The following is a 26,703-nucleotide window of genomic DNA, read 5'->3' as shown; positions in this document are numbered from 1 at the left end:
CCAAATCGGATGAAAATTGAGGCTTCCAGAAGCTCAAGAAGTCAAATCGGGAGATCGGTTTATATGGGAGCTATATCAGGTTAGAGACCGATTTAGACCGTACTTGACACAGTTGTTAAGAATCATATTAGAAAACTATGTGCAAAATTTCAGCCAAATCGGATGAAAACTGAGGCTTCCAGAGGCTCAAGAAGTCAAATCGGGAGATCGGTTTATGTGGGAGCTATATCAGGTTAAAGACCGATTTGGACCGCTCTAGGCACATTTTGTTGGAAGTCATAACAGAACACGATGTGCAAAATTTCAACCAAATCGGATGAAAATTAAGGCTTCCAGGGGCTCTAGAAGTCAAATCGGGCGATAGGTTTATATGGGAGCTATATCAGGTTAAAAACCGATTCGGACCGTACTTGACACAGTTGTTACGAGTCATATTAGAACACTATGTGCAAAATTTCAGCCAAATCTAATGAAAATTGAGACTTCCAGAAGCTCAAGAAGTCAAATCGGGAGATCGGTTTATATGGGACCTATATCAGGTCATAAACCGATTTGGACCGTACTTGGCACAGTTGTTGGAAGTCATAACAGAACACTATGTGCAAAATTTCAGCCAAATTGGATGAAAATTGAGGCTTGCAGAGGCTCAAGAAGTCAAATCGGGAGATCGGTTTATATGGGAGCTATATCAGGTTCATGACCGATTCGGATCGTACTTGACGCAGTTGTTAAGAGTCATATTAGAACACTATGTGCAAAATTTCAGCCAAATCGGATGAAAATTGAGGCTTCCAGGGGCTCAAGAAGTCAAATCGGGAGATCGGTTTATATGGGACCTATATCAGGTCATAAACCGATTTGGACCGTACTTGGCGTAGTTGTTAAAAGTCATATTAGAACACTATGTGCAAAATTTCATCCAAATCGGATGAAAATTAAGGCTTCCAGAAGCTCAAGAAGTCAAATCGGGAGATCGGTTTACATCAGGTCAGGCTAGGATAGCCAGAAATTTTCATTCTGCGACACCAGGCCGTGCAGTGGCAGGTGACTCAACACCGCCCAATAAACAGGGGGCCGATATTGGAAAGACTAGGAGAAGCAAAGATCCTAATACTACAATATCAGGCAGTGCAGTGGCGAGAGACCCAACACAGCCTAACAAACAGGAACCCAACGACGGACCCAGCCCCGACTTAAAGATTCGCAATACCAGAATAGGTAAAGATCCTAATATTGAAATATTAGGCAGCTCAGCTACAGGAGACTCAATGCAACCCAACGAACAGGGAACCGATGATGGTACCATCACCTACTCCCAAAAAAGCCCATTTACTTAAGATTTGGAAGGCTAAGATAGGCAAAAATCCTAGTATTGAAACACCAGGCAGAACAGGGAATGGAAACCCAATAAAGCTTAACGAACAGGTATCCGACTTTATAAAAAGTCGGAAGACTAGACTGGGCAATGAACCTAAAACGATGACACCAGGCAGTGCAGTGACAGGAAAGTCAATGCAGAACAGGGAGCAGACGATGAGATTATCACCTACTCCCAAGATGCCCATTTACTGGAGGACCAATGATTGAGGTAATCCAGATAAACCTCCACCGGAGCGAGACTGCTACACACGCTCTGATGGAGAAAATCAGAAACGGCAAGATTCATATTGCCTTAGTTCAGGAGCCATGGGCGACCGGAATAAAGTCCGGACGTCCCGAAATAAAGTCTCTGGTCTAAACCATATCAACTACCAATTATTCTATGCTGTCACTGGTACTCGGCCGAGGACCAGCGTTATTTGTTCTAAAAGTTTGATTTATATATTTTCCCCAGTGTTGTCAACGTCGGATGCAACAGTGGTGAGACAGAGACTGTGGAGCATACCTGGCATCACTTAATCTGCCTCTCGACTCTCCGCCACCGCCACCCACGTCGGAGCTGCAGCGGCTGGTGAGGAAAGCAAGATGGACAGGAAACGAGGTACTAATAGGGTGCGATGCGAACTCTCACCACATTTCGTGGGGTAGCACCAACACTAATAAGCGGGGCCAAGTCCTGGCAGAGTTCTTGAATACTAACGGCCTAATAACACTTGATATTGCTAACACCGCTGCCTTTGTTAATAGAATTAGGGAGGAGGTATTAGATGTGACGATATGTTCCGAAAATCTGATCGATGAGGTTCAGGATTGGAGGGTCTCCATGGAACACTCTTTCTCTGACCATCGCTGCATAAGGTTTAGAATAGCACGGCCAGCGCCGAATCCGATAAGCTTCCGGAATAAGTTGAAGACCAACTGGACAAAATTCGGAAGGCTACTCAGAAGAAGACTTGGGCAAGATAATTTTGATTGTCCAACCATAGAAGAGAATGTCAACAGGATTACGGCTGCACTGGTGGGATCCTTCGAAAATAGTTGTCCTCTTCGGGAAAGGAAATCAGCCCAAGAAAAACCCTGGATGACCGGGGAGATTCGCAATATTGGGGAAAACGTCCGCAGACTTTTTAACAGAGCACGTCGTAAAAAAGCGGAAGTTTATTGGGATGTGTTTTACACACGGCTCAAGGAATACAATAAGATGGCCAGAGCGTCAAAAACGTGCCTCCAGGAAGCTTTTCTGCGAACAGGTCGATGGCGTTAATGACGCCGCCAAGATAAAAAAAAGTCTCTCTCAAACACACATGTCCAAACTGAAACTTTTGTAGACGACATGGCAGTGAGGGCAGAGACAACGAAGGACATGTTGAGGCATGTTTGATGAAAACCCATTTTCCACAGGATACGAAGGGACTCACGGAGACACCGGAATTTTGGAATAATGATGTTGATCGGAGGTTGACAATAAAAACGGAATTTATGGTTAAGGAATCCTTGAGGAGCTTTAAACCATTTAAATCACCCGGATCTGATGGAATATTTCCGGCGTTACTACAGAAAGAGGCAGACTATCTGGCGCCTCGTCTGGCCAAAATTGTCGAAAGCCTGGCAGGAGGCAAGGTTGGTGTTTATATCCAAGCCCGGCAAGGCAAGTTATGCGACACCAAGGGCCTACAGACCCATAAGCCTTACGTCCTTTCTACTCAAAACCATGGAACGTAGGACATCCAGTGAACTGCTCAAAAACAAACAGAATGCCTATGTCAAGGGAAGGTCCGGCGTTACTACAGAAAGAGGCAGATTATATGGCGCCTTGTGTGGGCAAAATTTTCACAGCGTGCCTTAGACTTTCAAATACTCCGAAAACCCGGCAGGAGGCAAGGGTGGTGTTTATACCCAAGCCCGGCAAGGCAAGTTATGCGACACCAAAGACCTACAGACCCATAAGCCTTACGTCCTTTCTACTCAAAACCATGGGACGTCTTGTGGACACCATGATAAAGAGTAGGACATCCAGCGAACAGCTCAAATGCAAACAGCATGCCTATGTCAAGGGAAGGTCGGTGGAGACTGCCCTGCACGAGGTTGTGCATAAAATAGAAGAATCCTTCGATGTCAAAACATACACACTGGCGGTATGCATTGACATCGAGGGGGCTTTTAGCAATGTGCGGACCCACACATTGATCCAATCCTTAGACCAGTACCGGATGGACCCGGTCCTTAGAGGCTGGATAAACCATATGCTAAGGAACAGTTGGATAAATTGTGTGTCCCATGGCATAAATATAAGGGAGAAAGTGGCACAGGGCACTCCACAGGGGGGTATTTTATCGCCACTCCCATGGGTGACCACCATAAATGACCTATTACGGATGCTGACGGAGGAGGGATATGAACCCTTCTGCTACGCAGACGATGTTATAATACTTCTTAAGGATCCGAACGAGGTATGCAGAAGGGCCGAAAGGGTCTTGCATATGGCATATGACTGGGCTAGACACAGAGGTCTCAATGTTAACCCAGAGAAGACTAAAATATGCCTGTCCACGAGGAAGACGAAGGTGGGCCAATTTAATGAACAACATTTCCTCAATAACACGATTTCGATATCTGCGAGGTCAGGTGTGATCTTGGATAGGAAACTGAATTGAAAGTGTCACATTGAGATGAGTACTGAGAAGGCTCACAGATGTTGGGCACTATGTAGACGGGCCGTAGGGGCCGGAATTCGAGGATAGTCCACTGGCTTTACAGGAGCGTGACTAGACCAATACTTACTAACGCCTCAGTAGTTTGGTGGACTGCTATGGAGAAAAAGTGCAGCATAAGGACCATACAACAGGTTTAGAGAACATGTTGTCTTGGCATAGTCGGAGCGATAAGGACCACGCTAGGGCCCCAGAGACTATTCTAGATATCCGACCCATTGATATACAGATTAAGTGTAAGGCAGCCACTGCGGCTATGAGATTTAAGGCGATGGGAAAATGGATTGAGGATGGAAGCAGCTCTTACCATGGCGGTATAATCGAGACGAAGATAGAAAACATGGAAGGAAGGGAAGAGGTTTCTGATCGGATAACTGAACTGAACCTTGAAGTCGAGTGCGAGGCACTAATGCCATCTGTACAGTCTTGAATTGACGGTACCCTAGTATTGCCATCTGGAAGATCATGTTACACAGATGGATTAAAGCTAGAGGACAGAGTGGGCCTGGGGGTCTACATGGAGAAGCCAGAGACTGAGATCTGTTTTAGACTGCTGGAAGATCTGGAAGATCATGTTACAGGGATGGATCAAAGCTAGAGGACAGAGTGGGCCTTTGGGTCTACATTGAAAACCCAGGGACTGAGATCTGTTTTAGACTGCTGGAAGGTCTGGAAGATCATGTTACACGGATGGATCAAAGCTAGAGGACAGAGTGGGCCTGGGGGTCTACATTGAGAACCCAGAGACTGAGATCTGTTTTAGACTGCTGGAAGGTCTGGAAGATCATGTTACAGGGATGGATCAAAGCTAGAGGACAGAGTGGGCCTGGGGGTCTACATTGAGAACCCAGAGACTGAGATCTGTTTTAGACTGCTGGAAGGTCTGGAAGATCATGTTACACGGATGGATCAAAGCTAGAGGACAGAGTGGGCCTGGGGGTCTACATTGAGAACCCAGAGACTGAGATCTGTTTTAGACTGCTGGAAGGTCTGGAAGACCATGTTACAGGGATGGATCAAAGCTAGAGGACAGAGTGGGCCTGGGGGTCTACATTGAGAACCCACGGACTGTGATCTGTTTTAGACTGCTTGACCATAACACGAAGGATGGAAATCCGGGTGATCCCGGAATGCCTGAAGTGGTGTGGTGCCAACTCGAAGACGTCGAGTGAGAACATCTTTGCCGACAGTAAAATTGCCATAAGGGCAATAACAACCAGGACGGTAAGGTCACGAACAGTCTTGCTGAGTAAGATGGAGATTAACGCCTTCTCTGAGGAAAATCCTCATTGTTTGGATGCCGGGCCATAACGGAGTAAGGAAAATGAAAGGGCAGACGATTTGGTGGTGAAGGCCAGAGGATTGCCGTCAATAAATTTGATGAGACGTTATAGCATTTCCTTTGTCATTGCCCGGTTTTCGCGTTTAACAGATACCGGCACTTAGGTGGAGACACAATACCAGACATGAACCAACATAGGGGAGTGGTATTGAAAACATTTAAGGATTTTGGAAGTAGAACGGAATTCCTAACTTAAAAATTTTTAGAGCGCACAACAAGCCGATTACTGGCCTAGGTGTATGTCCTTAGTGGCAGGGGGCGGATTAATATCTGCACCTTCTTTTCAACCTAACCTCACCTATATCCAAATCTGTACCAATATGGCACATTTTCAATCCCCAACGACCTACATCGATATTAAGTATCTGTGCAAAATTTCAAGCGGCTAGCTGTACGCGTTCGACCGCTATCGTGATTTTGACAGAAGGACGGACGGACATGGCTACTTCGACTAAGAATGTTTAGACGATCAAGAATATATATACCTTATGGGAGGTCCTAGATCAATATTTCGAGATGTTACAAACGGAATGCCTAGATTAGTATACCCTCATCCCATGGTGGTGGATATAAAAATATTCACGCTTAAATTGTTTGCATTGAATTTTATGAAATGACTTTGATTCCTTAATTTCTTTTGCCGATTTTAATGAAATTTTTGATTTTTCTCTTTTTTTCCAGGTCACAACCGCTTAAACGAATACATATCGCATTATGAAACACTAAATTATGATCATCATCATATACGTGCTAGTCACCATAGAGCCCGACGATCCGTGACCAAAGATCATTTTGTATATTTAAAATTTCAAGCACATGGAAGAGACTTCCATATTAGACTAAAACGTGATTTAAAAACATTTAGTGATAAGTTAGAGGTAAGTAAGAATACTCTCAAAATTAGAAATTTTTTAAAAACATTTATTTTTTACAAAAAAAAATTTAAAAAAAAAAATTTAAAATAAAATTTAAAAAAAAAAATTTTTAAAAAAATTTAAAAAAAAATTTAAAAAAAAATAAAAAAAAATTTTAAATAAAAAGAAAATAAAATAAGAGAAAATGTTCTTAAAACATTTTTCCACAAAAAAATTTTACCCTTTCTCCTAAGAAATGAATGTTTTAAAGTCCTTTTCCTTGGGGAAATGCAGTTCTAACAACCTTTCCCTCAGGACTAATAGTTTTAATACCCTTTTCCCTCAAGGAAGAATACCTTTAATTACCATTCCCTCATGGAAGAGTAAATTGGTACCCTTTCCCTTTACGTAAGATAATTTTAGTATAATTTCCCTCCCCCTCTAATATACTTTCTTTTCTCTTTTTCCTCCAGATAATTGATAGCAATGGACCTCTTGATGTATCGACCGATCACATATACGAGGGCCGCGTGATAGGGGATCGTAACAGCTATGTATTCGGTTCTATTTTGGATGGTGTTTTTGAGGGTAAAATTATTACCGAACGTGATGCCTACTATGTCGAACATGCCAAACATTATTTTCCAACAAATTTTACACAACCACCACAACACCAGCACCAGCACCAACACCAGCAACAACAGCTGCATCAACAACCACAAATGCAATCTTTGGAATTGCACAGTACTGATAAAAGTCTAAATAGTTCATCACAAATATCATCATCGACAACGTCGACGATATCATCACCGTCAACATTTGATCACTCATCGGTTAGTTCGGCGTCAACATCAACAAAATCGCCGATTAAGCCTAAAAGCTTGGACGAACATCATGATGAGGCGGTGAAAAATATTGGATTTCATTCGGTGATATATAAGGATTCGCATGTGGATGATGTCTACAAGGACATAAGAGAGGGTAAGTGAATGTGAATTTCCACCCATCTAAAAAATGGTTAAAATATGGGGTTTTCCTAGTAACCCTGCAAGATTGTAAACCAAAAGGGAAAAAACCAAAATTTGAGTAACCTTTCCCCTAAATAAAGGGTGTACCCTTTTCCAAGGGGAAGGGTAGTTTGAGTACCCTTTCCCAGGGGGAAGGGTAGTTTGAGTACCCTTTCCCAGGGGGAAGGGTAATTTGAGTACCCTTTCCCAGGAGGAAGGTTAATTTGGGTACCCTTTCCCAAGGAGAAGGGTAATTTGAGTACTCTTTCGCAAGGGGAAGAGTAGTTTGGGTACCATTTCCCAAGGAGAAGGGTAGTTTGAGTATCCTTTCCCAAGGGGAAGGGTAGTTTTTCTACCCTTTCCAAAAATAAGGGGTAGTTTTACCACCCTTTTTCCAAAATAAAGGATACCCTTTTCCAAAATAAAGGGTAGTTTTATTACCTTTTTCCCAAAATAAAGGGTAGTTTTGCTACCCTTTTCCAAAGGAAATTATAATTTTAATACCCTTTCCCAATATAAAGGCCAATTTTACTACCCTTTTCCAAAATAAAGGATAGTCTTACTACCCTTTCCCAAAATAAAAGGTAGTTTTACTAACCTAGCATGTGGATGATGTCTACAAGGACATAAGAGAGGGTAAGTGAATGTGAATTTCTACCCATCTAAAAATTGGTTAAAATGTGGGTTTCTGTAGTAACCCTGAAAGATTGTAAACCAAAGGGGAAAAACTACAATTTGAGTAACCTTTCCCTAAATAAAGGGTGGTTTGAGTACCCTTTTCCAAAGAAAAGGGGTTGTTGAGTACCCTTTACCAAGGGGAAGGGTAGTTTGAGTACCCTTTCCCAGGGGGAAGGGTAATTTGAGTACTCTTTCCCAAGGGGAAGAGTAGTTTGGGTACCATTTCCCAAGGAGAAGGGTAATTTGAGTACTCTTTCCCAAGGGGAAGAGTAGTTTGGGTACCATTTCCCAAGGAGAAGGGTAGTTTGTGTATCCTTTCCCAAGGGGAAGGGTAGTTTTTCTACCCTTTCCCAAAATAAAGGGTAGTTTTACCACCCTTTTTCCAAAATAAAGGATACTCTTTTCCAAAATAAAGGGTAGTTTTGTTACCTTTTACCCAAAATAAAGGGTAGTTTTGCTACCCTTTTCCAAAGGAAAATATAATTTTAATACCCTTTCCCAATATAAAGGGCAGTTTTACTACCCTTTTCCAAAATAAAGGATAGTCTTACTACCCTTTCCCAAAATAAAAGGTAGTTTTACTAACCTTTCGCAAAATAAAGGGTAGTTTTACTACCCTGTACAAAACAAGGGGTAGTTTTACTACCCTTTCCCAAAATAAAGGGTAGTTTTTGTACACTTTTCCAAAATAAAGGATAGTCTTACTAACCTTTCTCAATATAAAGGGTAGTTTTAATACGCTTTCCCAAAATAAGGGGTAGTTTTACCACCCTTTCCCAAAATAAAGGGTAGTTTTTGTACCCTTTTTCAAAATAAAGGATAGCCATACTACCCTTTCCCAATATAAAGGGTAGTTTTACTACCCTTTCCCAAAATAAGGGGTAGCTTTGCCACCCTTTCCCAAAATAAAGGGTAGTTTTTGTACCCTTTTTCAAAATAAAGGATAGTCTTACTACCCTTTCCCAATATAAAGGGTAGTTTTACTACCCTTTCCCAAAATAAGGGGTAGTTTTGCCACCCTTTCCCAAAATAAAGGGTAGTTTTACCACCCTTTCCCAACACCCGTTCCCTTCGGGAAGGGTGGTTCCAACACCCGTTCCCTTCGGGAAGGGTAGTTCCAACAACCGTTCCCTTCGGGAAGACCCGTTCCCATCGGGAAGGGTAGTTCCAAGACCCCTTCCCTTGGGGAAGGGTAGTTCCAATACCCGCTCCCTTCGGGAAGGGTAATTCTAACAACCGCTCCCTTCGGGAAGGGTGGTTCAAACACCCGTTCCCTTCGGGAAGCTTAGTTCCAAAACCCGTTCCCTTCGGGAAGGGTAATTTTAACACCCGCTCCCTTTGGGAAGGGTAATTCCAATACCCGTTCCCTTCGGTAAGCGTTGTTCCAAGACACCCGTTACCTTCGGGAAGGATAGTTCCAACACCCGCTCCCTTCGGGAAGGGTAGTTCCAACACCCGCTCCCTTTGGGAAGGGTAATTCCAACATCCGCTCTCTTCGGGAAGGGTAGTCCCAACACCCATTCCCTTCTGGAAGGGTAGTTTCGATATCCTATCCCTTGAGGAATAGAAGCTTCAAGACCCTTTGCCTTAGGGAAACATAATTTCAAGACCCCTTGCTGTGGGGAAACATATTTTCAAGATCATTTTCCTTGGAGAAGCATTTTTGCATAACCCTTGCTTTTGGGGAAGCATATTTTCAATTCCTTTTTGCTTGAGAAAGTGAAGTGTCGAGTCCCATTCGTTATGAAGGTATGTTTTCCTTACCCTTTTCCTTGGGTAAGGTTATATTTGCTTCCCAGTTTTTAAGAAAGGGTAGTTTCAAACCTTTTTCCTTGGGGATGGTTAGTTTCAATAGCCTTTCCTCTGGAAACGGATAGTTTTAAGACCCTTTGACCTTGGGATGGGTGGTTTCAAGACCCTTTTCCCTTGGCATGGGTCGTTTCAAGACACTTTGCCCTTGGCATGGGTCGTTTTAAGACACTTTGCCATTGGCATGGGTCGTTTCAAGACACTTTGCCCTTGGCATGGGTCGTTTCAGGACCCTTTCTTCTTGGAGAGGCTGTTTTTAATACTTTTTCCTTTGATGAAGGACAGTTTTAATAACCTTGCCTTTTGACAAGTGTTTTTCTAAAGGTAAAATTTCTAATTTTGCCCACGAACATTCCATTAATGAACAGAAGCAAACTTCTAACATATCAATGAGTACTGTCCAATTTAAGCTCAATGGTAAGGGGCCTCCTTTTTATTGCAGAGTTCGAACGGCGTGCCGCAATGCAACACCTCTTTGCGGAGAAGTTTATATTGGGTTGCCCAAAAAGTAATTGCGGATTTTTCATATAGTCGGCGTTGAAAAATTTTTTCACAGTTTGTGACTCTGTAATTGCATTCTTTCGTCTTTCAGTTATCAGCTGTTACTTTTAGCTTGCTTTAGAAAAAAAGTGTAAAAAAAGTATATTTGATTAAAGTTCATTCTAAATTTTACTAAAAATGCATTTACTTTCTTTTATAAAATCCGCAATTACTTTTTGGGCAACCCAATATATGACTGTCATACCGAATGGTACCGTACCTTACAAATGTCCCAAGCATTAGGAGAGGATAACCACTGCTGAAAATTGTTTCTAATGTTCTCACCAGGATCCGATCCCAGGCGTTCAGCGTCATAGGCGGACATGCTAACCTCTGCGCTACGGTGGCGGTATTAAAGGTAATTTTAAAACCCCATTCTCTGAGGGAGGGTAACTTTTCCCATAGGAAAGGTTAGTTGAAGCACACTTTCCGTATCGAATGGTTCGTTCAAGCAAATTTTTGGTATATGGGGTATTTCATATACCCTTTCCCTTATGAAGCCTTAGTACCTTCCGTACAATCTCTAACTTCCCAATGTATCCCTTCAAAAAGTTTAAAAAATTGGAAACATTTTTCTTCCCATTTCCATTTATGTACTAGAATTTTTAACCTTTACCCACACAATATATAAACCACCTTTTACTAAGCTTTTAAACAAACCCATGTTTGTGGATTTTAAGAGCTATACACCATCATATATCATGATTAAACACTTTGCTTTATTCATACTAGCGAATATTTATTAGCCAAACAACCCCAAGCACTTCGAACACCCGGCTAGGGGGACTTTGCCATTTGCATGGCTCAGTGGGGCAGGCACAGCACACAGCAAATGATTCACCTCCATGTGGTCGCTAATTCATTATTTTTGTGCTTTATTATGACTTTGACAGTGATTACTACATAGTCAGAATATTTAAATTTTATTCTTTGACATGAATTTAATATCAGTTTGGTTTTCTCTTCCACATTTTTTGTGCTGTTTTTTTTTTTTATTCTCTTGTTTTGAGGGAGATAAAAGCGTAGTTGTTTTTGGCATATGCAACTTTTTCGACAATATTCACCAAACGTTGTTTAAGAGGGTTGTTACAACATTTTTGACTGACATGTTTTTCATTTGACATACTTTTCAGGTTGTTTTTTTTTTTGTTCAGTTCTTTTGGAGGTTATACAAGAGGTACTTTCATCGTAGTTGATGAAACCGACAACCTATACATCATTTTTGAAAAATTGTTTAATAAAAAAGTTCGCTTACCATGTTGGGTTTATGGGCTACACCATTTCCAGGGGGCAATAGGGGAAGAGCTAAAAAAGTTGAAAAAATTTGAGCTTATTTCGAAGAGAGGGCTTCTACCTACAAGGATGTGGCTAAGTCAGAATAAGCACCGACATTAGTAATTTTCATTATATTTAAGTATACTCACTAAATACTAAATCTATCTACTAATAGTGCCAGCCCGTTTGCGCTGTCAAAGGTTACACCACTGAGCCACTCACGCCATAGTTAGTCACGTCCACGTTATTTGAGTTGCAAAATACGTCCTTGTTTCCCTAGAGATCTGTAGCCAGTAAGTCTTATCTTTCACCAATCCTTGCTACCATTGCAATTTTTTTTTGTAGAAGCAAACCTGAAGCTCTAACGCTTACGACGAGTTTTTTTTAAGTCACGCGTCGGCGTTCCTAGAAAAGAAGTCGAAACTTTTTTTCCACTCTGACACAATTTCCACAATAATTTCCGACGAATGCATACCAGGGACAACCTTTCCAGACGCCACGTTTTCCGTTGTAGAAATTCCTGGGCAATGTGAGTCAACGAATAGTTCCAGTGTTTTCCCACTAGACATTGTCCACACATTCTCTGCCCTCTGAATTTATCCCACCGTAATAGGTTTCGAGGATAGGATCTTCGTTAGTCTAGAGGCCTCAGATATATCCTTCATGGAGCTGCAAAAATGAACCCAGGATTTGTTCTGAGCCTTATCAACTCGTCCTTATATTTTCTTAGCTCAGCCTTATAGACGTTCCAATTGTGCGGTGCCCTTGTGGCTTTCACCCTGTTGAAGAGTTTTCTGCAGCCCTTCCTTAGACCAACCAATTCTAGAGCCCAAGTATTTACAAAGAAAGAAAATGGACGGAATTATATGATGACAAACAATCGCCATGTTAAATGGATATGATTTCCACAATGGAATGTAAGGACTCTCTAATAATCTGGTAAATTTGCTGAATAATCATTAGAATTCGAAATATTATTGTCTGTGGCTTAAGTGAGATACGATGGAATGGTTGCGAAGAAGTTCGGAATAGAAAAGCTGATATCTTATTCTACTCTGGGATGCCGAACCAAGAGGATGAAACACAGTTTTTAAAGCACTCATAGATTGGAAGGCGATATCAGAGAGAATAATTGTCGCAAACTTAAGAACCAAACACAATAATGGTACTGTAATCCAATGCTACGCTCCCATAGAGGAACGTGAATTAGCCCATAAATAAGCTTTTTACAGTCTGCTAAGCAGCAAGCACCAAGGTATTATAGCCGTTCAGTGGAGCGGACGGAAGAAAAAATATATATCTGAGTCTCGGAATAGGTACTTCCTATTATGAAAAAATTTTAAAACCATTTGGAGTAGGCTAGAAATGGACTCCTGCGGTGGTAGCGTCAGATAGGTGGCATCAATGTTTTCCTTCCCCCCCTATAGATGTGGCTGCCTTGGTACCTGTAGTCGAGAGTAATGCTTTAAGCGCACAACTAGTCGTCAGACCAATTAATGAGGAAGAGACGGATAAACCAGAGGGATGCACAGTTCGTCCCCAGCCTTTAAGTAAAGGTGGTGACGGTATCAATGAGACAGTCATCGCAGCCGAATCGAGAGATGAAGGCGTCGGGATGATGGCAGTAGTGAGCGATGGCTTTGCCAAGCTTACAAGCAGACCGAGAAAGCGATTCGGTGCACAACGAAGGAGACAGAGGAGTTTGCACCGGCAGCGTAATCGGGCGAAAGTGCAGGATGCTGGAAGGAATAGAACTGACATTCCAAGCACTTCTACGGAAGCTGGAAAAGAAATCAAATCAGCATAACACTGCTAAAATGCTGAAGAAGGAAAAGAGCTCCCGCTTTCAAATACTCTGGGAAAACCAAGCCAGCTATCCCGCAATGGAGACTCCAGACAGTGTCCTGCGGAGGTAGACAAAGTCGGAACAGGAACGAAGGAAGCGCGCACGGCCTCTGACGCTTCATGGAGGACTGTGACTTCTAAACTGAGGCCACAGCCATCACGGAAGGGGAAGATGGTCGCTGAGAATGGTAAGGAGCCGCCCCTTTATTCCTAGTACCTCACAAATGTTGGCAGCATTAGGAGGGGAAACCCACCGCTGAACATTGTTATATCCTCCACCATAGGATGGGGGTATACAAATTCGTCATTTTGTTTGTAACACCTCGAAATATGCGTTTGAGACCCCATAAAGCGTATATATTCTTTGTTGTCATGTCATTTTAACTCGAACTAGCCATGTCCGTCTGTCCGTCCGTCCGTCTGTCTGTCGATAGCACGCTAACTTTCGAAGGAGTAAAGCTAGCCGCTTGAAATTTTGCACAAATACTTTTTATTAGTGTAGGTCGGTTGGGATTGTAAATGGGCCAAATCGGCTCATGTTTTGATATAGCTGCCATATAAACCGTTCTTGGGTCTTGACTTCTTGAGCCTCTAGAGGGCGCAATTCCCGTCCGATTTGACTAAAATTGCACGTAGTTTTTTGGTATCACTTCCAATAGCTCCGCTAAATATGGTTCAAATCGGTCCATGTTTTGATATAGCTCCCATATAAACCGATCTCTCGATTTGGATTCTTGAGCCCCTGGAAGCCTTAATTTTCATCCGATTTGGCTGAAAATTTGTACATGGTGTTTGGTTACGACTTCCAACAACTGTGGCAAGTACGGTCCAAATCGGTCAATAACCTCATATAGCTCCCACATAAACTGATCTCTCGATTTGACTTCTTGAGCCCCAGGAAGCCGCAATTTTTGTCCGATTTGGCTGAAAATTTGCACATGGTGTTCTGTTATGACTTCCAACAAGTCTACGTAGAACGGTTCAAATCGGTCTATAACCTGATATAGCTTCCATATAAACCCATATCCCGATTTGACTTCTTGAGCCCTTACAAGCCGCAATTCTTATCCGACTTTGCTGAAACTTTGCATGTGGTGTTCTGTTACGACTTCCAACAACTGTACCAAATACGGTTCAAATCAGTCCAAAACCTGATTATAATGATTAACTGAATCCATGGTGATGGGTTCCCAAAATTCGGCCCGTCCGAACTTAGCACGTTTTCTCTTGCTCTAAATTTTATTTTGTGAATAGGTGAGGTTAGGTTAGGTTTAAGTGGCAGTCTGCCAACAGACTCACTTAGACGTCCATTCGTCCATTCTGATACCACAGGAACAGAAGAAGGAAGATGCTTTATAGTTCCTACCGTTGAACCATCCGGATCGCTTTAAAAAGCCCAATAACTTGCGAATGTTCACATCCGCTAAATCAGACAGGTTCTCAAAGAAATGAGAACCGCTAAATCAGACAGGTTCTCAAAGAAATGAGAACCTAAAGTGGAACTCCTGCTGACCGCTTGTGTGGAACACACACACAGAAGGTGTTCTATAGTCTCTTCTTCTTCGATGTCGTCACAGCTTCTGCAAAAGTCGTGCCTGGAAACCTTCAGTCTGTCAGCATGTTTTCCGATTAGACTGTGACCTGTCATGACGGACACAATGACTGAGGGGTATATTCTAGCCAATGACAGCAAAGCGTTAGACCTCTTCAAGTCTAGATGAGGCCACATAGTTTAGGAATGCTCACAGCCCTCTGATCCTGAAAACTTAGCTTACATGTCGCTAGAGGCATACCCACAGATTCCAGTATCCCTGGAATGTGTAGGATAGTTCCTAGTCTCGCAAGCTCATCTGCTTTACAATTCCCTGGGATATCTTTGTGGCCCGGGACCCAGAACAGGTGAATTTTGAACTACTCAGCCATCTCGTTAAGAGATCTGCGACAGTCGAGGGCGGTTTTTGATTTCAGAAAAACGTCCTCCAAGGATTTAATGGCTGCCTGGCTATCTGAGAAGATATTTATGCCAATCGTCGTAATGACATTCTATGTTAGCCATTCTACCACGTCCTTAATTGCAAGGATCTCTGCTTGATACACACTGCAGTGGCCGGGTAACCTTATCGATACGACCAGTTTTTGATCGTAAGAGTGCACCCCAAAGCCCAACTGGTCGTTTACTTTGGAACCATCCATATAGAAGTCTATGTAACTTTTGTTACCAGGGATATCGTAGTTGCAATCGATTCTATCTGGAATAGTGGTACAGTGATACAAATCACACAGAGACTCAGGTTGGGTGTAATCCACACTGCCTGGAACATCGGATATTGTATTAAGGATAACACAGTGTCCGTAGCTACCACATGACCAATGAGAAATCTCCCTTAACCTTACGGCAGTGGTCGCTGCAATTTGGGTACCCACAATGTCCAGAGGCATAAGATGTACCATTCAATTCAGTTTTAAGCAGTAGGTGGACTTTTGAAACGCCGTCCACCAAACCACAACACCATATGGCATTATAGGTCTGACAACTGCAGTATACCCCCGAAACCCCCAACTTTTGCCAATGGCTCTCTTGCTGGTGTATAGGGCAAGAGTGGCCTTTATTTTTCATTCCAGTCCTGAGTGAGGCTGTGATTCACAAACAAGCCATCCTTTGGATCCGGTTAAGTTTGAGCAGTGGGTGGACTTTTGAAGCGCCGTCCACCAGACCACAACACTATATAGCATTATAGGTCTGACAACTGCAGTATATACCCAACTTTTGCCAATGGCTCTCTTGCAGGTGTATAGGGCAAGAGTGGCCTTTCTTGATCTTTCCAAAATGCTGGATTTGTGTCTCTGTGCAAAGCGGCTAGCTTTGCGCGTTCGACCGCTATCGTGATTTTGACATACGGACGGAAGGACAGACATGGGGTATAGACATTTATCGGGTCTTAGGCCAATATTTCGAGGTGTTTCTAGCGGAAGGACTAGATTAGTATAACCCCATGCTATTGTGGAGGGTATAAAAGTAGAAATAGAATCGAAAGTTGGGTCACTGTTAGTATTATGATACATGTATACAGCCGTTTTTATACCCACTGCCGAAAAATGGGGGTATATTCATTTTATCATTCCGTCTTCAACACATCGAAATATCCATTTCCGACCCTATAAAGTATATAAATTCTTGATCGTCGTAAACATCTAAGACGATCTAGCCTAGTCCGACCGTCTGTCTGTTGAAATCAGGCTACAGTCTTTAAAAATGGAGATATTTATCCATAAGCAGGTTAAGTTCGAAGATGGGCTATATCGGACTTTATCTTGATATAGCCCCCATATAGACCGATCTGGCGATTTTGGGTCTTAGGCCCATAAAAGCCACACTTATTATCCGATCTGGCTGAAATTTGGGGCAGTGGGTTGTGTTAGGCCACTCGTCATCTTTCTTCACTTTGGACCAGATCGGTCCAGATTTGGCTATAGCTGTCATATAGACCGATCTCTCGATTTAAGGTCTTGGGCACATAAAAGGCGCATTTACTGTTCGATTTCTCCGAAATGTGGGACAGTGAGTTGTGTTAGGCCCTTCGACGTCCCTATTCAATATGGTTCAGATCGGTCCAGGTTTGAATATATATGCCATATAGACCGGTCTCCCTAGTTAGGGTTTTGGGCCCATAAAAGGCGCATTTATTGTCCGATTTTTCCCAAATTTTGGAAAGTCAGTTGTGTTAAGCCTTTCAACATCTTTCTGCAATTTGGCTCAAATCGGTCCAGATTTGGATATAGCTTCCATATAGACCGATCTCTCGATTTAAGATTTAGGGGCCATAGAAGGCGTATTTATTTTCAAATGTCGCCGAAATTTGGGACCGTGAGTTGTGTTAGTTCCTTTGATATCCCTCTTCAAATTGTGCCAAATTTGTCCAGATTTGGATATAGCTGCCATATAGACCGATCAGCCGATCTAAGGTCTTGGGCTCATAAAAGGCGCATTTATAATCCGATTTCGCCGAAATTTGAGACAGATAGTTGTGTAAGGCCTTTCAACATATTTTTTTCAATTTGGCCCAGATCGGTCCAGATTTGGATATAACTGCTATATAGACCGGTCTCCCGATTTAAGGTTTTGAGCTAATAAAACGCGCATTAATTGTCCGATGTCGCCGAATTTTGAGACAGTGAGTTGTGTTGGGCCCTTTGATAAACCTCATCAATTTGGGCCAACTCGGTCCAGATTTGGATATAGCTGTCATATAGACCGATCTATCGATTTAAGGTCTTGGGCGCATAAAAGGCCCATTTATAATCGGATTTCGCTGGAATTTGGGACAGTGAGTTGTGTTAGGCCCTTCAACATATTTTTTTCAATTTGGCCCAGATCGGTCCAGATTTGGATATAACTGCTATATAGACCGGTCTCCCGATTTAAGGTTTTGGGCTAATAAAACGCGCATTTATTGTCCGATGTCGCCGAATTTTGGGACAGTGAGTTGTGTTGGGCCCTTCGACATCCCTATTCAATATGGTCCAGATCGGTCCAGATATGGATATAGCTGCCATATAGACCGACCTCTCGATTTAAGGTTTTGGGTCCATAAAAGGCGCATTTATTGTCCGATGTCGCCGAAATGGCGGATAGTGAGATCATGTTAGGCTCTTCGACATTCCTCTTCAAGTTGGCTCAGATTGGTCCAGATTTGGATGTAGTTGCCATATAGACTGATCTCTCGATTTGAGGTTTTGAGTCTATAAATAGCGCATTTATTGTTCGATTTCGCCGAAATTTGGGACATTCAGTAGTGTTAGGCTGTTCGACAACTTTCTGCATTTTGGCCCAGATCGGTTCAGATTTGGATATAGTTGCCATATAGACCGATCTCTCGATTTAATGTTTTGGACCTATAAAAGGCGCATTTATTGTCTGATTTTGCCGAAAAAAATTGTCGCCACTGTATATCTATCTTTATTTTTTTATTTTTACATTAATTTTCTTTATGATTTATTGCTTTTATTATGGAAATGGTGCCGCCACTAGTTGTCCCTGCTCCAATGACACTTGGTCATTCATTTTTTTACCTTCCTCTTCAATTTTGTTATATTTTTTTATTGCCCAAATGTCATTGTTGCCCTCCATGACCATTTATTTTTTTGATGGTCGTTATGCCATGATCTTTTTTTTGTATAGTTTTCCTCTTTCATACATTTCAGTGCAAATAACAAAACCCTAATGGACAGAATTTTTTTTGCAGTTTCGAAAAAATCTAAAAAAAGCAGTTTGTTGTTATATAAGCTTTACTTTTTTAATTAAAAAAGTACTGCATGCTTTAAAAAAGGAAATCAGGGAGAGAGAGGAAGAGAGGAAGAGACAGTAAAGAAAAATCATGCATAAAACCTTGTTGAAGGAAAAAAAAACTTTCCACTGCTACATATTTTAAATAAATTTCCTGAATTGCATATTTTGCCTAACAACTATTGGCCATATATTTGCCATTAAAAAAATTCAAGTTATTTTTATGCTTTACAAATTCCATATTGAAATCTATTGGAGCAAAAACAAAAAATTGTTTATTGGTCATATATACACGAGTATACATTGGCAATATTTCACTTTCCATTATATAAATAATTGCATAATGGAAAATAAAAATAAAAAAAAAATTGCATTAGTTTTTGCTTTTGATGAAAAACAAATGGAGAAATACAATTTTGCTAAGAGAAAAGAATGCTATAAATAATATTTAGGTATAGTCATTAGGATGGGGCGATTAGTATGAGAGGAAACAAAATCGCTTTTCTAATGCTTAGAATCATACTGAGCAAAAAAGTCAACTGGACCCTACGTCTACGGTGAAAGTCCACTGGACCCTACGTCGAGTTTCCAGATTTTAACTTTTGACACTTTTTTTGGATATTCTGGCCTATAACACCCAAAACATTGAAATTTTCCATTTAATACTGAATCAAAACTTGTAGTCCAGACATTAGTTAAGAACTCTCTTATACATCGCAAAAGCATTGGAACGCTACTTCAAGCAGTTTTGGCCTTGTGAAAGTGAAAATTGGTCGTGAAATTAAAAAAATCAAATAAAATGTAGAAAAATGCATGAAACCTGTATTTCAATCAATAGTCCCGTTCATATAACTTATTATTGAAGATTATTTCATGCAAATGTAAAACGTGACTGCGCCTCAAATGGTCCATCCGCTTAGTCCAATTTTGGTATACTCTTCCCAACATTTTGCCCTGTAAATTGCAAATGTTACAAATTTTGCCCATGAACATTCCACTTAGGAACAGGGGCAAACTTCTCACATATCAATGAGTGCGGTGCGGTTCAAGTTTAAGCTCAATGATAAGGGGCCTCCATTTAATAGCCGAGTCCGAACGGCGTGCAGCTGTGCGACACCTTTTTGGAGAGAAGTTTTACATGGCATAGTACCAGCAATAGGAGGGGAAAACCACCGCTCAAAATTTTTCTGATGGTCTCGCCAGGATTCGAACCCAGGGGTTTAGCGTCATAGGCGGACATGCTAACCTATGCGCTACGGTGGCCTCCGGTATCTCACGAAAAAATGCTGCTCAGTTGTTCTCCAATGCGTCAAATGGTCCATCCACTTACTACAATTTTGGCATATTCTTCCCAACATTTCGACCGGTATCTCACCAATAAATGCTTCAAAGTTGTCTTCCAATGTGTCAATGGAAGCGGGCTTGTCTCTATAGACAAGAGCTTTAACATAGTCCCACAAAAAAAATAGTCTAAAGGCGTTAAATAGCACGATCTAGGCGGTCTATTGAACGGTCCGAACATGAAAAAAAAATGTTCCCCAAACTCCTTGCCTCTCAATCGATCCATTGTTATGCGTGCTGTGTGGCATGTTGCACCGTTTAGTTGAAACCACATGTCATGCAAGTCAAGCTCTTGCCTTTAGGGCCACAAAAATTGGATATCATCTGTCGAAAGCGCTCACCATTCACATTAACGTTACTATTCCCCGTGCAGAAGTGCGGTCCAATGATGCCACCAGCCCATAAACCGCACCAGACTGTGACTTTTTCTGGATGCATTGGTAGCTCTTGCAATGCTTCTGGCTGATCTTCACTGCAAAATCAACAATTCTGCTTATTTACATACCCATTGGGGCAAAAATGAGCTTTGCCTTAAAATGGAAGAAGCGCACGATGAACTTTCTTAACAGAGCACGCATTTTGATAATAAAATTCAATAATTTGCAAGCGTTGTTCGTTTGTTAGACGAATTATAGACCGAAACTCGAGACTCGAAACATGCGTGAGCTGTTTAAACCCATGTTGTCGAAATGATAATCGCCAAAAAAGCACCCTTTAAATAAACCTTTTATTGTGCCAAGTCCTTAAATTGAGAGATTGGTATATATGACAGCTTTATCTAAATCTGGACCGATCTGGGCCAAATTGAAGAGGAATACCGAGTGGCCTTACACAACTCACTATCCTAGATTTCGACGAAATCGTACAGTAAATGCGCCTTTTATGGGCCCAAATCGTTAATTCGAGAGATCGGTCTATATGGCAGCTATATCCAAATCTGGACCGATCTGGGCCACATTGAAGAGGGGTATAAAAGGGCCTAACATAACTCACTGTCCCAAATTTCAGCGAGATCGGACAAGAAATGCGCTTTTTATGTGCCCAAGACCTAAAATCGAGCGATCGGTCTATATGGCAGCTATATCCAAATCTGGACCGATCTGGGCCAAATTGAAAACAATATGTTGAAGGGCCTAACACACCTCACTGTCCCAAATTTCAGTGAGATCGGATTATAAATGCGCCTTTATGTGCCCAAGACCTTAAATCGAACGATCGCTCTATATGGCAGCTATATCCAAAACTGGACCGATCAAGTGCAAAATTGAAAAAAAGATGTAAAACGGTTTAACATAGCTTACTGTCCCGAATTTCAGCGAGATCGGATTATAAAAATGCGCCTTTTATGTGCCCAAGACCTTAAATCGAGCGATCGGTCTATATGTCAGCTATAACCAAATCTGGGCCGATCTGGGCCAAATTGAAAAAAAATATGTTGAAGGGCCTAACACAACTCACTGTCCCAAATTTCAGCGAGATCGGACAAGAAATGCGCTTTTTATGTGCCCAAGACTTTAAATTGTCTATATGGCAGCTATAACCGAATCTGGACCGATCAGGACCAATCTGAAAAAAGGTGTAGAAGAGCCTAACATAACTCACTGGCCCAAATTTCAGCGAGATCGGACAAGAAATGCTCTTTTTATGTGCCCAAGACCTTAAATCGGGCGATCGGTCTATGGCAGCTATATCCAAATCTAGACCGATCTGGGCTACATTGAAGAGGGTTACAAAAGGGCCTTACATAACTCATTGTCCCAAATTTCAGCGAGATCGGACAAGAAATGCGCTTTTTATGTGCCCAAGACCTTAAATCGAGCGATCGGTCTATATGTCAGCTATATCCAAATCTGGACCGATCTGGGCCAAATTCAAAAAAATATGTTGAAGGGCCTAACACAACTCACTGTCCCAAATTTCAGCGAAATCGAACAATAAATGCACCTTATATGAGCTCAAGTCCTAAAATCAAAAGATCGGTCTATATCGCAGCTATATCCAAATCTGGACCGATCAGGACCAAATTGAAAAAAGATGTTGAAGAGCCTAACATAACTCACTGTCCCAAATTTCAGCGATGTCGAACAATTAAATGCACCTTGAGATATAGGCCTATATGGCAGCTATATCCAAATCTAGACCTATCTGGGCCAAATTAAAACTAGGGGGTAACTTCCACGATGATTTATTGTATGTATACGGCCATCGTGCGACCAACACTGGCCTATGGAGCACTGGTATGGTGGAATGCCGTAAGGAAGAGGACGCATGCGAGGGAGTTCGAACAGGTCCAGTGATTAGCCGGATCTCGGTTCTTGAGATAGACCCCACCTCAGGCAGGCCTGGAGGAGCTGCTAGATATACAGCCCATTGGGGCCTATATTTGGAACTGCGGCGCCAGGATCGCGCTTAAGCTGAGGAAGCTCGGCATGCTGAAGGAGAATGGTTGCGGCCACAGTTCGATTCTGGGTGTTATGGATACGGAGGGTAGACTGAGGAGAATCTCCGACCACCTGACACCAGTGCCGACTCGAGTGAGGGTATTCGCGATTCGATTTGCTGAGAGGGACGAATGAAGAGCGAATGGTGCACTAGAGGAGGATGAGACCTCCTCAGTGCACTAGTCAGGAACTGGAGTGGGAATCTACTCTAATGCACTCAATATCAGTATGTCTCTGAGACTGGCGGACGAGTGTATGGTCTTTCAGGCAGAGGTCTGTGCCATTGCTGTGGCCACAAGAGAAATTCCGGTAAGGGACTTACCGCTCTCGAAACTCAGAATTTATGTGGACAGTATGGCGGCGCATGGCGGATTATTTTGAATCCCTGGAGAGGCTCCGGGCCCACGATGCGACGCTACTGGGCATGGAGGTATTCCAGGAAATGAGAGGGCGGTGTGCGTCGGGCGGACCAGTCATCGGTCTTGCTTACGTGCCATTTATCGAGCTACTGAACACAGTAGAGGGGATGGCCAGGCGGCGAGGTGGGACTTGGTGGATGGTTGCCGGACTGCAAAGGCGCTATGACCGGTCATCGACCAGAGGAGGACCAGGAAGTTGCTGGCGTTCGATAAGAGGTCGATTAGTACCTTGACAGGGGTCCTAACCGGACACTGCGTCATAGGCCGCATGGCGGCGAGCATGGAGATACCACACAATAACTTCTGTAGGAGTTGCCTTGACCGAAACTCAGAATTTATGTGGACAGTATGGCGCGGCGCATGGCGGATTGTTTTGAATCCCTGGAAAGGCTGCGGGCCCACGATGCGACCCTCCTGGGCATAAGGGGGATTCCAGTGCGGGGTACGCCGGCCGGGTACGTGCCATTTGTCGATCTACTGAACACAGTAGAGGGGATGGCCAGGGCGGCGTCGGTGGCGACTGCAAAGGGATTCCAGGGGCGGGGTACGCCGGCCGGGTACGTGCCATTTGTCGATCTACTGAACACAGTAGAGGAAATGGCCAGGGCGGCGTCGGTGGCGACTGCAAAGGCGTCGGTGACTGCAAAGGCGCTATGACCGGTCATCGACCAGAGGAAGACGAGGAAGTTGCTGGCGTTCGATAAGAGGTCGATGAGTACCTTGACAGGGGTCATAACCGGACAATGTGCCATAGGCCGCATGGAGGCGAGCATGGGGATACTGCACAATGACTTCTGTAGGAGTTGCCTTGACCGAAACTCAGAATTTATGTGTACAGTATGGCGGCGCATGGCGGATTGTTTTGAATCACTGGAGAGGCTGCGGGCCCACGATGCGACCCTCCTGGGCATAAGGGGGATTCCAGGAAATGAGAGGGCGGGGTGCGCCGGGCGGACTAGTCATCGGTCTTGCCATTTGTCGAGCTACTGAACACAGTAGAGGGGATGGCCAGGCGGCGAGGTGGGACTCGGTGGATGGTTGCCGGACTGCAAGGGCGCTATGACCGGTCATCGACCAGAGGAGGACGAGGAAGTTGCTGGCGTTCGATAAGAGGTCGATGAGTACCTTGACAGGGGTCATAACCGGACAATGTGCCATAGGCCGCATGGGCGACGATGGGGATACCACACAATAACTTCTGTAGGAGTTGCCTTGACCCTGTCCGGGTTTTGCAGAGACGTAGGCTCTCCTATCTGAGGATCTGGAAGAGAGATAGACCCATTGATAAGTATACTCATCGACTCAGAATCACTTTCTGATTCTATGCCCGTCTGTCTGTCTGTCCGTCTGCCCATAACAACAATATTTGACCCTGTTTTCCCCCCATTATCACCTCCTTTGGCCTTTTAAAATATTTTATATTCCTACTTTCAATTGTCCTTACTACAAAAAAAAAAAAAAAACACTGGTGGGGGTGTGGCCAAGCGTTTAATTCGCCATGACCAGCATATTTGTTGAACGATTCTAAAAAAACCCTTCCAAAAGAAAAGGGAAACGTCACCTTCAACTATTTGTCTATGGACAAAGGCAACAATTATTGCTTGTGTTAACATAAGCATAGAGAGAGAGGGCAAACAAAATAATAGAGAGCCAAAGCGAACAAAAACACAACAGAAACCCAAAAGGCTTTGGAAGTGTAAAGCCAACCATGAAAGGGTGCACAAAAAAAAGGATAATATGAGTGGTGGCATGAAGAGGAAAAAAAAGCAAACAAATTTGTCTTAACCTACGTCAACATTAAAGCACATACTTAACGCCTTCATTCTATGGCCATATGAGTTAAAATAGCAAAGAAAGGGCTAAACCCGATGAAAAAAACTTTTAAAAGACCCCCACACCTGACGCCTTCAGTGCAAAAACTAGGGGAGTGCAAACATTAAAGGGTAAACTTTTATTATTTTGACCACATGTTGACTTTAAGTGCACAAAAACATTCTTTAACCAAGCTGCGAAACAAGTTCTTGGTGGGTTAACTCACTTGCTGGGTATACCCTCTTCTTGCGACGTCTTTAAGTGAGAAAACTTGGGGAGCAAGAAAATATTCTGTATGCCTTAAACAAACATAAACATCACACTTTAGAAGAAAGCAAAAACTAGGGTATTTTATGCAATTTTCCATAATAATAGAAAATTAATGAGGAGACTAATGCACTTAGGTTGATGCAATAAAATGTAGTTTAAACCTCACAACTATTCCTTGTTAACTGCCGCTGTAAGGTTTGCTGGTTATATTGGGTTGCCCAAAAAGTAATTGCGGATTTTTCATATAGTCGGCGTTGACAAATTTCTTCACAGCTTGTGACTCTGTAATTGCATTCTTTCTTCTGTCAGTTATCAGCTGTTACTTTAAGCTTGCTTTAGAAAAAAGTGTAAAAAAAGAACATTTGATAAAAGTTCATTCTAAGTTTTATTAAAAATGCATTTACTTTCTTTTAAAAAATCCGCAATTACTTTTTGGACAAAGAATGAATGAATTTTTATACCCTACACCACTACTGTGGAACAGGGTGTTATAACTTAGTGAAATTGTTTTTAACATCCAAAAGGAAGAGAGATAGACACATTGATAGGTATACCGATCGATTCAGAATCACTTTCTGATTCGATTTAGCTATGTCCGTCTGCCTGTCTGTCCGTCCGTCTGCCTGTCCGTCCGTCCGTCTGTCTGTCCATGTTAATTTGTGTACAAAGTACAGGTCACAGTTTTCATTCGATCGTCTTCAAATTTGATACAGGCATGTTTTTCGGCCTAGAGACGTCGTCTATTGAAATTGGAAGAAATCGGTTCAGATCTGGATATAGCTCCCATATATATGTTCATCCGATTTGCAGTAATAATGCAATAAAATGGTCACTTGTTGACCGATTCTCTCGAAATTTGGCAGGAAGGATTGTTTTACGACTCTCGACATTAGTGGTGAATTTCATGGAAATCGGCCCAGATTTAGATATAGCTGTCATATATGTATATCGCCCGATTTTCACTCCTAGAGCCACTGCAAGCACATTTATTGACCAATCTTGCCAAAACTTTGCACAACGCTTTCCTCAACGACTACCATATTATCTGAGAAGTTTTCTCGGAATCGGTTCAGAATTAGATATAGCTCACATATATACGTTCGTCAGATTTTGGTTATTTGCTATAATGTTGTCATTTGTCAACCGAAGTTTTTACGGTTTGAACATATTTGCACGCCGAGGACCATTAAAATTGGTTCAGAATTGGAAAAAGCTCCCACATTGTACTTATAGGGTAGGTGTAGGGTATTATACAGACGGCACCGCCCGACTTTTGCCCTGCCTTACTGGTTTTTTTTGAAACTTTAACAAAACTTCTTTGGGCAATTTTAACCAAACAAAATTTACTCAACAAAATTCCTAAGTTCAATCAATGATCAATTTCTAGCAAAAACTTTTTCAAAACATTCTGTTTATACTTTTTTTCTCCCACAAATGTCATTCCTACATCTATTCTCTGCACTTATTGAGTGATACTGCTGCGTTTCTCCTTAACGAATTGAAATTCATTTTTATTTGACCCATGTCCCCTATAAAATTTATAGCCATCATGTTCAAGCTGGCTTTCAACTCATTTTGATGTTGGAGATGGCTATTGTGATGATGATTTACTCGTTCCTTGTAACCACCACCGAGTAGTGTTTCCAACCATGATATTGCTCTAAATATTTATCTCTGCTAATCGAAAATAACAGC

General features: G+C 42.4%; 1 protein-coding gene across 3 annotated transcripts in view; it reads left to right on the top strand.

Annotated features, from left to right (window-relative positions):
* Positions 1 to 26,703, top strand: part of LOC106089926 (disintegrin and metalloproteinase domain-containing protein 10) — a 535,999-nt gene that overhangs the window by 407,450 nt on the left and 101,846 nt on the right. For all 3 annotated transcript variants that reach the window (XM_059364439.1, XM_059364440.1, XM_059364438.1), the window contains exons 4-5: positions 6,115 to 6,311; positions 6,761 to 7,268. In XM_059364439.1, coding sequence (XP_059220422.1) covers positions 6,115 to 6,311; positions 6,761 to 7,268 — 705 coding nt within the window. The remainder of the gene's footprint in view (positions 1 to 6,114; positions 6,312 to 6,760; positions 7,269 to 26,703) is intronic.

Source organism: Stomoxys calcitrans, chromosome 3 (assembly GCF_963082655.1).
Source record: "Stomoxys calcitrans chromosome 3, idStoCalc2.1, whole genome shotgun sequence".
NCBI lineage: Eukaryota > Metazoa > Arthropoda > Insecta > Diptera > Muscidae > Stomoxys > Stomoxys calcitrans.
This window is presented reverse-complemented; position numbering and strand designations above follow the sequence as displayed.